At 32.2% G+C, this 13,346-nt stretch overlaps 1 protein-coding gene and 2 non-coding genes across 3 annotated transcripts; 2 read left to right on the forward strand and 1 right to left on the reverse strand.

Annotated features, from left to right (window-relative positions):
• Positions 1 to 3,493: 3,493 nt before the first annotated feature.
• On the forward strand, positions 3,494 to 3,628 carry LOC126019263 (small nucleolar RNA SNORA41). The gene has a single exon (XR_007498995.1). It is a non-coding gene; the product is annotated as a small nucleolar RNA SNORA41 (small nucleolar RNA).
• Positions 3,629 to 7,975: 4,347 nt separating this feature from the next.
• LOC126017737 (olfactory receptor 8K3-like) lies at positions 7,976 to 8,917 on the forward strand. The gene has a single exon (XM_049779790.1). It carries the CDS (start codon positions 7,976 to 7,978, stop codon positions 8,915 to 8,917), a length of 942 nt encoding a protein of 313 aa, XP_049635747.1.
• A 4,325-nt stretch (positions 8,918 to 13,242) lies between these two features.
• Positions 13,243 to 13,346, reverse strand: LOC126019957 (U6 spliceosomal RNA). Its single transcript, XR_007499558.1, has one exon. It is a non-coding gene; the product is annotated as a U6 spliceosomal RNA (small nuclear RNA).

Raw genomic sequence — 13,346 nt, forward strand, 5'->3', positions numbered from 1 at the left:
AGATCATTCTTTGTTTCATTTGTGTAAATTAATTATATTCTTCAAACCATTATGTAAGTACTTCCAAAATGAAAATTAATTACACATAAGATCTTTATATCTTAAAGAACTAATATCTTAGAATCATATCTTAAGAAATATGCTATATTTCATAGTTCTTATGTGCTCTAAATATATAAATATTGTAATTATATATTACTATATTCAGAGTGGTAAAATCATATGTAGTAATGTTATAAAATAAATATTATAGGTATGTGTATTAGTACACTATATTCAGTCCATCTAGGCATGCAAATATTTTGGAGTTTCCTATGTCAATAGGAGAAATTTATTACGCACAAAGTGGAGTTAAAATTACAATTTTGTTAGTCTGAACAGTTTGAATAAATATTAAATTTGAAGGACCAAGAAGACAGGGATTAAGGTGTTTTTCTTCATATTGTTTGGATCCTTGGCAACATCTAATGTCCACCAAGAACAACCAGGTTTATTTCTGAGCACAAACCAGGAGTAAGGCCTGATCAGCTAGGTACGGTTTCAAAGTAAAATAATTTTTCAAGTGAACATGTGTGTATAATTTATAAAAGTACACTGCGTACAGATCAAATACATAATTAACAAACTTGATTGTGGTCTAGGAAGTTCATTGCTACCACCATAAATTCAAGGTATCCATCAGAATTTGTTCAATATGTTGTTATGTGCAGAGATTTTAGAGCTATTGGTCACATATATCATTATTTTACAGAAAGACCTTAGTATCTATGAAATCAACTAGCTTGACATTTCAGCAAGCAATATCAATACAGCATTTAATTATTGTGTAAATCATTCTACTGTCATATTCAGTGAATAAATTAGTTATAATAAATTTCTTGAGAACTCCAATAGATTACAGTCTTTGTCTTGTTAAACAAATTTGATCATTATTTAAAATGAATGCCCTTTGAAATATTTAAAATATTAAACCCACTATTTTCCTATATTTTTAATACAATTATTCAAGTTCAGGTTAAAGGATGTATCTCATATCAGTGTTGTTGATTCTGTGGTTTGAATATGTAGCTATCCTGCTCTTCCCCATTTCTCTAATGTCAATAGTCAAACTCAAAAACGGTGTAGTCAAAGATGCAGCCTGGGGTGGTGGAATGGTAAGGAACTTAAGGACACTGGTGGTGGTACTGATGCTGAAACATAGTTATGTCTAAAGCTCAACCGTTAATAACTTTATGAATCATATAGACTTACTAAAATAAATAAAATTAAAATATAATAACCATACAAATAGAAAGGTTAATAAAATACTGTATATTATATATGTATAGCTTGCATCACATTAACAGGTTTTTTGCATATATTTTATGTAATTATTCCACTTATTTGGCTCATTATTATGTAATATAAATATACATACACATGACTAAGACTGCAATTTTATTCATTCATCACGTACTAAAATACAAAAATTGAAAAGAAAAATTAGAAAATGTATTTTAGCAGTATATTAATGCACAATAATGGATTAACTAACCAAAGAAAATTATAGCTGTTTTAACACTCATAAAAATACATAGAAGAGGGGCCAAAAAGATAGTGGTAGGGCATTTGTCTTGCATGCAGCTGACCCAGGAGGATGGCAGCTCAAATCCCCACATACCATATGGTTCCCTGAGCCAGCCAGGAAAAAATTTTGAGTGCAGAATCAGGAGTAACCTGTGTGCCACTGGGTGTGACCCAAAAACAAAAACAAAAATACGTAGAAGAAAAAATTTTATATATATATATTTATACATATATATATATCAATGGCAGTTAGAAAAACATTTTAAAAATTCCAGCATGCAAAATCTGATGAAATAATTTAATGTTAAAGGGTCTAGTCTATATTGATTATGTGATATTTTGACCTACAGTACCTCATATTATTGGTTTCCAGAAATAAAATGACTGCTGTCATAATCTATAGTGAGTGAGAACTATAACAAGTGTGTGACTCTTGGATATTGCAACAAGAATTGAAAAGGGAAATAATGTGAAACAGGTAAATTATTAATTAAAATAGTTTAGTTTTTAAAAATGTCACTACATACAAAAAAGGACAAAAATTAGTGATAATTCAGAAAGCTCATGATAGTTTTTGTAAAGAAAAACAAACAGAACTGGTGTCTCTTACTTCTTTCAACCTTGCACTCAACACTATCTCCACTTGAAGATAAATACAGACTTTTGTAAATGTATATCCATAAAGACGTAAGCAATGTTTAACTAAATTACACAACTCATGCTAATTCAAAATTGAATACAAATATAAAATGCAGAAGTATAAAATACTTAGATGAGAACAGAGAAAGAAACTATATCCAGGGGCCAGAGCAGTGGCGCAAGCGATAGGGCTGTTGCCTTGCACACAGCAACCTAGGATGGACTGAAGTTAGATCCCCTGATGTCCCATATGATCCCCCAAGCCAAGAGCAATTTCTGAGCGCATAGCCAGGAGTAACCACTGAGGGTGGCCCCAAAACAAAACAAAACAAAAACAAACAAAAAACTATATCCACAATTCCCTGCTGTGAAGAATTTACAGACATGGAAAAAATAATGAACTATGCAAATAAACAACCAATGATAAGTTGGAACCTTGCAGTATTTAACAGTCAAGAAAGCACACTCTTAGAACTCATCCTCGGGACATAAAACTATATGTACAATAACTCTTGTGAAAATAAACCCAAGATAATGATCCATAGTAAAATGAAAATTGGAACCACGTATCACTAATAGTACTTGCTCTTATGGCTAAATAAATAAAATTTAAAATATGAGAAGAATCATAATTTTAGTTTATTTATGTACCTTAAAATTTTAATCGTATTAGGACCCTGAGCAGTGAGTGGCACAGCGGTAGGGATTTTGCCTTGCATGCAGCTGACCTAGGACTGACTGCAGTTCGATCCTCTACCTTCCCATATGGTCCTCCAAGCCAGGAGGGATTTCTGAGCCCAAAACCAGGAGTAACCCCTGAGTGTTACTGGGTGTGACCTCAAAACCAAAAAAAAAAATTAATCAGATTAACAATTCAATCAATTTTATATTTTAATTAGATTAATATGTAGTTTTAATTAGATTAATATGAGGATGACTGCAAGTGTTTTAGGGCATAAATACATGCTGCATAGTATTTATGTATTATGTAAAATAAATATATATTTTAATTAAATACTTCATTAAATTATAATTTATATTTAATTCATATTTATTTATTTATTTTGGTTTGGGGTCACACCTGATGATGCTCAGGGGTTACTCTCAGAAATCACTCCTGGCTTGGGGACCATATGAGTCACAGGGAGATTGAACTGTGGTCTGTCCTATATCAGCACATATAAGGCAAATGCCCTACTGCTTGTGCCACCACTCCGGCCCCATTAATTAATATTTATTAATTATATTATATGATACTATTTGTTTATATAAATTATTTGTATATAAACACCACAGCTACTGGTCTGAAACTGCTCTAAAAGTGGCTGTTGTGGCATTACTGTGGGAAAGAAATTGTTGCATAAGTCAATACCTCTTTCTTAGCCAAACAGAGAGTAGGCATAAACGTGTGCGACAAACACTGGAAAAATAAAAAAAAATAAAAAAAAGAAAAAAATATTTATATATAAAATTTATACAAATTCTATGTAATACCTGTTACATGTATTCTTATAAATACATGTTAACAAATCACATCTAATACCAAAATACCAACATACTCCTATCACTATCATTGAATCTTCTTCCCCTTCTGGCAACATCAGTCCTCTAGAGAATCTAATAATTTTCTTTAAATAATATTTAAGATAATGTAAAATGCATCTCCACTATATTATCCTTTTAAAATCATGAATAGTGACAAGCTTGTTGCATATACAAAGTCAAACAATCTAGATTCTCACTTAAGGTGTTCTTTAGGTGCTCCAAAGAAATAGAAACCTAATGGGCTGGCTGACACTATAAAAGTTAATGCAATAATGAATAAATACAGAGAAGAAAGATTCAGAAAGTCTAACTGGCAATCTGGAGTTGAAACTACTTTTTAACTTCTCAGACCTCAATCTTTGCTTATTGACATTTCAAAATGATTACACGGCATTTGGGCACATTCTGGATGTGACTCAGCTAAGCAAAAAATGAATATAAAGCAACATTTAGATATTTGAAAAACCCACTGGGCCTTTTACCCTAGCCAAGGAAATGCATAAAATTAGACTTCAAAGTAAGGAGGTCAGAAAGAAATTGAATCAAAAGTGAAGAATACAGACAAACAAATTTAACTAAGCTCATGGTCAATAATAACATGTGTTCCTAATTATTAATAAACAACCCTACTTTTGCCTCTCCCCTAGTCTCTTGCATTTGTTAAGATTTTAAGTCCTTTGGGGAAAATCAAGAAATTGCTTCTCATTCCTCTGGGAGAGTAAGGAATACAGGAAAGAATATATAAATTGTCCTCATTGTGTCATGCTATGAAGCATGCAGGGGATTTAGAACGAAGGATTCATTCAGGTAAATAGGTAGAATATTTATGTAGTATTGTATTTTTCCGGTAGCTGAAGAATTTGGTGGCCATTGCAAGAGTAAATTGTTATGTGACAAAATATAACAAAAAATGCTAGGATTTCCTGATTCACTTCTGTGTGTATTCTACAAGTAATAATATGAACAGAATAAAACACTTCTCTTTTTATGTCAGATTATTTTATCCAAGCATTTTCAGAAATACTGTTAGCATATTTGAAATAGGGCCTAGAGAAATAGCACAGGGATTCAGAAAATATGATCTGTTTCTGATGGTCTCATCCAATGTCCATCTTTCATAGGCCTCTGAGCATCCTGGGTAGAGATGTAAAGAACCCTGAGCACCACTAGGTCTGATCCTGATGATCACCAATATCATAAGGCCTCAGAGCATAGCCTCCTCAGAACTGATATTGAACCCCAAACATTTGACAAGATCACAGGGAGAAGTCCAGAGATGCCCTGAGGAACACTTGGGAAGTATTACCAAGCTGAAAAATTAAAGAGCTTTGAAATATTATTTTCAAAGTTTGTGTTAATGTATACATTTAATAATGTTTTTTAAAAGAAGCCAAATAGAATAAATAAAAGCTAAAGCTAAAATATGTATGCTCATCTGTACCAAAGTAAGCATTTTACTGCATTATTATGTTTTTTTTATTTTGTAAAGGGAAAAATGATTTTCTCTTTAGAGAGAATGTAAAGTGGAAGTTTTTCGTTGCAAAGATTTAAGCAAGCCTTCTATTTAGTAGTTAACATTTGCATTTCTGATTGACTGAAAGAAAGCATATATAATTTTCTCAGTGGATACATTTTTAAAAGGTAATAATTTGGGGTCAGGTAATTACAAGCATTTGTACCACATATGGCTCACCTGGGTTTGATACCTGAAGTCACATGTACCAGAAGTGATTCATATATGCACAGCCAGAGTGACCCAAAGTAAAAATTTCTCTCTTAACAAAAAGGTAATAATCTGATAAGTGGACAACATAGTCATGTATATTCATCATCATCCATGATTGAAGAAGTTAAATTACATAAACCATACAATGGAGAGACATATGTGTTAGTACAAAAGTATGTTATAGCACAAAAATGGGTTTTCTTCCTGTATTAGTAGATTCTTGATAATTGCGTGAAAAAAATGTATACACTTAAGAGATTAAAATTTATTTTACAGTTCTAATAGATAAACCCTAATATTCTGTGTACAACATCATTCATCTCCTCTCTTTCTCTCTGGCCTGGATTTAGCTATTCCAGTGTACAAAGGCCTGGGTTTATCTCATTGTCATTCTCTATTCAATGTCTGTTTTCTTAGTGTGATATATTGTCACTGGACTTCTTTAGGACCCTATTGTCTCAATTCTCTTTAGTCTCCAACCATGACCACATGCCTGTGGGCTAGGGTCCTATGCTCAGTACTTTATCACTGTCCAGGCATTCAAGCCCTGCCTGACTCTGCCTCCTTTTAGGATATAGCTTTATGCAGAGAAAGGGAACCTTCCAGCTTCTTCCAGCTTTCTTTTATCTGTTGCTGTTACCATCTCATCACTCATTATCCATTATTAAAGAGGAACATTTTGTGTGTGGATAATAAAGTATCAGATTAGATAAACATAGATTAACTCATTTATCTGCAACTCCATCCTACCACTCCCACCATATCATATGTAATGGTAATGGACCTCAAGTTGTATAAACTGCCCCTTAATTTATTAAATAAAATACATGCAACATAAACCCCTATGTACTTGATATTTGAGGTCTGTTTTCTCTGGCTATGAACACTTTGTCACGTAGGTTCTCACTATTGTTATAGAAGGGAAAGTCTTGGTTTCTTGACATCAGACAGTGAAAATTGAAAACATGGACAAAAGATCCATGGCAAAGATCCATGGCAAAGAAAGTTTAAAAAAAAAAATAAGAGGAAGCAAAAACCAGAAAGCTCCTAAATTCCAGATAGCTTTAATCAGAATGGAGAGCAAGGCATAAACCTCTCTCCTTTTATATCCTTTAATCAAAGGGGTGTAGGTGAATACTTTTCATTGAGCTAAAATTTCAGGGAGGAAGCAAGAAGAGAAAGATGCTAGAAAAAAAAGTCTGATGATGTTAGGCATCTTCGAGAAGAAATATACTATTGATTCTGGACCAAAACTTATATTTTTTTTCATGAAACTTTCCATTTGCTAAGAGAAAAAGATTTTCTAAGAGAAAAATGTTGTCTATAAAAACCTCATTTTTTTCCTCTCTAAGGAAGACTGTATTTGTTTCTTAAAAAATGGGAGATTTCTTTTAAAGTTATTTTAGGTCAAAGTGAATGCACTTTTTAAAAATTACAAAATTATTTTATTACTGAAAGAAATATTCATTACTAGGGAGGCCCATATTTGTATGTAAAATATAACCTTTCTAATAATCCTTTAAGAAGTACTAATTTTCAGTGTGCATAAAGATAATGAGATTATGTTCAAAATTAACCAGTCTTCATATATATATATATTAATGTCAAAAGATATAGCAGAGACAATTATTATATTTCATGTGATATTTATTATTTATACAAAGACAATCTTTGCCATTAGAAATTTATTTTTTCACATCTATTTGCTATACTGACAAATGTAGTTCTAGTGTTCTATTTTATATCATGTTTATATATAAAAACTATTCCATGAGTATATTGTAAAACAAGCTTCTAAATTATTGCATAAGACTGAGATTTGAATGAAAATTTTATGATAAAATAAACATGTAGTAAATTATGCAATGACATTTGGGAAGATAATTTTTAATTATTAATCAAAAATAAATATAATTTAACTATCATCTATGAACCTAAACTAAAGCTTATCCTTTTAAAAGCTATGTTCGGGCCCAGAGAGATAGCACAGCGGCGTTTGCCTTGCAAGCAGCCGATCCAGGACCAAAGGTGGTTGGTTCGAATCCCGGTGTCCCTTATGGTCCCCCGTGCCTGCCAGGAGCTATTTCTGAGCAGACAGCCAGGAGTAACCCCTTAGCAACGCCGGGTGTGACCCAAAAACCAAAAACCAAAAAAAAAATAAATAAATAAATAAAAAAAATAATAAAAGCTATGTTCATTAAAACTATCCATTAACTCCCAGAAGCATTCCCCTTCTCTTGTGACAAAAAATTCTCAAAACATTAACTTTTTTGGAGGAATAATTGAGGGAAATGTAAATTGAAACTATACATTTTCCTCCAATCTTTATATATGCTTGTATTTATAGTTATATTTTATTTTCATTGGTGAAATGTTAAACAAAAAAATCAATTTTTTAACTTGTTATGTATTAAATACTAAAAAGCAACACATTTTATTCTATGATACTCATGTATTTTTTTGATGTCTCTATTCAGAGTGCTCTTTTAGTAAATCTAAATGGACAAGCAAAATTTGACAATACTGAAGGAATTCGTTCTCCTGGGAATCACAGACCGCCCTGAGCTGCAGGCTCCCCTATTTGTGCTCTTCCTCATCATCTGCACGATCTCACTCTTGGGCAACCTGGGCATGGTCATTCTCACCAAGGTGGACTCCAGATTACAAACACCCATGTACTTCTTCCTCAGACACCTGGCACTCACTGATCTTGGCTACTCCACAGCAGTGGGCCCCAAAATGTTGGTAAATTTCCTCGTGGAAAAAAATACAATTTCGTTTTATTTTTGTGCCATACAGCTGACTTTATTCATCATGTTCATGTGTAATGAACTTTTCATTCTAGCAACAATGTCTTATGACCGCTATGTGGCCATCTGTAACCCACTGCTCTACACAGTAATCATGTCCCAAAGGCTGTGTCTGGTGCTGATTGTAATCCCCTATATCTATAGCACATGTGTTTCTCTTCTGATCACCATAAAACTCTTTAATTTACCCTTCTGTGGCTATAATGTCATTAATCATTTCTACTGTGATAATTTCCCCTTGTTGTCTTTGGTGTGCTCAAACACTCATGAAGTCGAATTTTTGATAATCATTTTCTCAGCTGTTAATTTGATCTTCACCCTTCTTATAGTTCTAGTGTCTTACCTGCTCATCCTTGTTGCCATCCTCAAGATGAAGTCCGCCGAGGGGAGACGTAAAGCTTTTTCCACTTGTGGATCCCACCTGACAGTGGTCATATTGCTCTATGGGACTTTGATATTTATGTATGTGAAACCTAAGTCCAGCCATTCCTTTGATACCGACAAAATGTCATCTATATTCTATACCCTCATTATCCCCATGCTGAATCCCTTGATCTATAGCTTGAGGAACAAGGATGTAAAATGTGCACTGCAGAGAATTTGGGAAAGAGCTCGCAGTATGTTTTCTTAAAGTTTGCTGTAACTTTATTCATTCACTTGCTTATGTACATCAATTCCTGTACGTGTATTGCAACCAAAAATAAACAAATAATAAAGTATATTTCATGTAGAAATAAGCACAATAGTCTCCAAAAGCGGGAGTGGTCAATGAGATATATTATGCTGAAAGGCAATGAATTGAAAATAAGTGTGCTGAGTTCATATGACTTGGATTTTCTCAGACTCTAAAATTCAATTTGCAGTTTTTGGGGTAGGTGTTATGGTAATTATGTTTCTTTTAATTTTTTCCTGATTGACTTTCAGCAATATGTTAAAATCAAATTGAGTGTAATCCAGAAAGCTCATTATATTGTAATGAGTTTAAGTCAATTTTGATGTAATTTTTTTTTTAAGTACCTACCATCTGGAAGAATGTGGATGCTTGCTCTTTCTCATCAGGGTCCCTGAATCCAGACACTATCCACTTTGGATCTGTTAACTCAACAAAATTGTTATTCAAAAATCAAGAGTATCTGCCCAACTCATTTATTTTTCAAATCATCCAATGTCTATAGCAGCAGATTTATCAATTGAGATACATTTCTTGAGGTTTACCACGAAAGCTTCTATTCTATTGTCTTTATTTTCCGTTTGAATTTGTTTTCTTTTACTTGTTCTTCTGCAATGAACTGCTATTTTCACTTATGTGAAAATAACAAATAATGTTTTAATATATATAATTATTTTCAGATTTGTATATGACTACTAATCTATGATAATTCATGTTATTGCATCTCTTTTATATTAATCAATTTTGTATTTGGTTCACTTAGTGTGTACTGTATATTGCTTGTACTATATATATATGTATTGATTTAGATTTATTTTGCTATCTTGATGCTTTAATCCCTATTAGAAAATTAAGAATAATTTCTTAACTTGCTTTAAGCTATATTTCTAGTTTAGGTAAAGTCTGATATGTAAAAATGCATACAATTGTTATATCTTAGAATAAAGTTTTTCAAAATACTTTTAAAATGTTATATATAATTACATAAACACTAAGGATGCATATATTTAAATTTTATTAATTTAGATATTCAATAAATTTTATCTAACAGTTTAGATTGTAACCACTGTGAATAAGGCATTTTTCTATGTAGTCATGAAAATTTTAATTTATAATTATATGTATATTTTCATGTAAGTAAAATACTATGGAATGTTTATACAATTTTTAACTATTAAATACAATTTAGACCTAAGGGTGTGCTGTACACATATTTGTAAAAAAAAATCTAATGTAAACTGAGATCCAGTGAAACGTTAAATTGTTATTGGTGATAGCTAAGATTATTAAATGTAACTTTAATATTTTATTGTTTCCATCAAATAATCTCATTTAAAAATTTTTATATTTATTACAGAGAAGGAGCTGTTCTTGATATCTGTACTGAACAAGAAAAGTCTATCATGTAACAGTTCTACCAACAGTCAATGAGAATTCTTTTCCTACTTATTTCCAGTTCTAAGCTATTTTTCCCAACAGTTCTTACTGTTTCTTTTTATTTTTTTTCATATGGATCTTATTGATTATGTGAGTTGACATCTCACTGTTGTTTTGATTTGAATCTGCTTGATAGCCAGCAGTGATGAGTACTTTTTAAATGTGCCTATAGGTCTTCTGATACCTTCCAATTCTTTGATAGATAGAGTAATTTTTATTGTGGCTATTGACATGTATGACACTTTACATATCTAGAATATCAGTCCTTTGTCATAGAAAACTGATTGGAGATTTCTCTAAACATTAGAAATATCTCTTGTGGGGCCTCAGAAATACTACAGCAGGTAGGGCATTTGCCTTGCATGTAACCAATCGAGTTCAGTCTACAGCATTTCATATGGTCCTTCTGAGCCCACCAGAAATAATTTTTGAAGAGCAGAGTCAGGAGTAACCACAGCACCATTCTGTTGGCTGAAAACCAAAAACCAAAACAAAACAATAACAACAACAAAAATACAGAATTTTTATATGATCCTGTGATTTTGCTCAGGAGAACCTAGCCGAAGAACATAAAAACATTAAGCTGAAAAGTACTATTTACAATTGTCAGAACCTAGACACAACTCAAATGAATAATACTAGATGAGAGGATAAAAAGTGTGGTATAATTACACACAATGGAATACTATACTTCAATGTGAAAGAATAAACTGTTGCAGTCTGCTACAACATGGATGGAATTGTAGGATGTTATGTGGACTGTCATCAAACAAAATATAGATACAATATGCACTCATACATTATGCAGGCAATAAACAAAGAATAGAATTATACAATTCTGTGGCTGGAGCAATTGTATAGTAGGCAAGGGTGCCAGGAGTAAGACCTGAACACTACCAGGTATAGCTAGAACTAAAAGAAAAAAAATTGAGGATTATAAAATTATGAATGAAAAACAAATCATGAGAAATGAACAACAGAACTGGGAACTGAGGATATTGACAGAAAGAGGAAGAGACATAGGGACGATAGTAAAATTATCTTGAATCACCAATGGAGAAATTGATGTAATAGTTCTATAATTACAAAACAGTGACTTTAATTCTATTTTAAACACTTATGCCTCAATTTAAGAAATTAAAATTATATTTTTTAAAATTGTGAATAAATAACATCTGACTAAACTTATAAGATCTGTAAAACTTGTAAAGTAAATCAATGTGACTTTTTACTCAAAAAGGCCTCAAAAAGAAAAATTTAAATTTAGCTTTACTAATACTGATCTTTTATTTTGCCATATTTTATTATTAAACATAAATAAAAAAAGTTTTACTAATATTTTTACTTCCCACTTAACTATCAACATTACTAAAGAATTTGTATTTTGTTTGTTTTCTTGTTTGGGGCCACTTGGAGTTGTGTCAGGGCTTACTCCTGACTCTTCACTCATGAATCACTCCTGGTGGTTTGAGGTCCTATATGAGGAGCCTGGAATAGAACCTGGTAGGTCACACACACAGAAAACCTAATGGAAATAAAAGAAATTGTTAGGGGAATGAAGTTATAGCACAGCAGCTATGGCATTTGTCTTGCATGTGGAAGATCCTGGTTCAATTTCAGGTATCCCATATGGTCCCCTGAGCCTGCCAGAAGTGATTTCTGAGCACAGAGCTAGCAGTAATTACCCCTGAGTGCTGCCACGTGTGGCCCCAAAACAAAACAAACACAAATATTAGAACAACGACAACAAAATAATACATAGTTGGCATAAATAGAATTTATAAGTTTAAGTGTGGAGGCAAAATATCTTTATCTTTGGGGAACTTTTAGTCTTTGGTCTTCATTGATTGTGATACAACTCACACAGACTTTATCGATCAAGACAGGAAAAAACTTCAGAAAGTTCAATGCTAAGTGTATAAGTGTATTGATGCAATACACAAATGAGAATAATGCTGACTCACCTAATATGGCTGTTTTGAAAAACATATAATATGGCCTGATTGCATTAAGTTGTTTTCAAATGCTTAAACATAATCAAGAACTTACCATTTCCTTAGGGACAATCTTATAAGTTGGAAAGAGTCCATAAATATTCCTCACTGTACCAAGGAATGAAACACATGGGGGAAGGAAGACATTGGATTCATTACAGGTAACAAAATATTTATGTAATACCACGTTTGACCAATGTGTAAATGGATTGGGTGACAATTCCAAAAGATAAAGAACCACACTTATCCTGTTGCAGAATATAAGAAAATATGAGGACTTTTTTTTTTATTAACTACTGTGGTTTATAGTCTATTAATGTAATGCAGGAGAGAATAAAATTTTTCTTTCTTCAGATTATTTTAATCTTCATAAAGGCTTATTAAGCATTTTTTAAAGGTCAGTTATATATTTGTATGTAATATTTTTGGTTAATATAGTACTTGATATCTATGGTAAACAATTCAATATGAAGAGCAAATCAATCTTAACAAAAATTTAAAATAAAAATTGTAACACAATTAGTTATCAGACTGCAGGTATTTGGTACCCAGTTTTATGACTTTAGAATTCTTAGCTACTAATTGGTTTCAGGATTATTGTAGTGGATTATATCTAAAGCAAATGTATAAATGTAATTTCCACTTATCTGGGAGATGTGAAGAGTAATTTTCGAAGGTCAGGAGGGTTAGGCACCCATTTTTATTGTGATGGTGCCAAGTACATGTTCAATTTCTAGTGGAATTATCAAAGTACACTCAACCTGTTTTAGAATGCCTAGCTTTAAAAGTGATATGCCAATCAGTTCAACTAGTACACTAGGAAAACAACAGTTCACTTTTTTCTCATGGGGACTGAAGCTAGTGAGAGAAAGTTCTATTTTGCATGTCATCCTTGCACAGGGGCCATGCTAATCTCTGTATCATTCCAATTTTAGTATATATGCTGCCAAAGAGAGCAT

Source organism: Suncus etruscus, chromosome 9 (genome assembly GCF_024139225.1).
Source record: "Suncus etruscus isolate mSunEtr1 chromosome 9, mSunEtr1.pri.cur, whole genome shotgun sequence".
Taxonomy (NCBI): Eukaryota; Metazoa; Chordata; class Mammalia; order Eulipotyphla; family Soricidae; genus Suncus; species Suncus etruscus.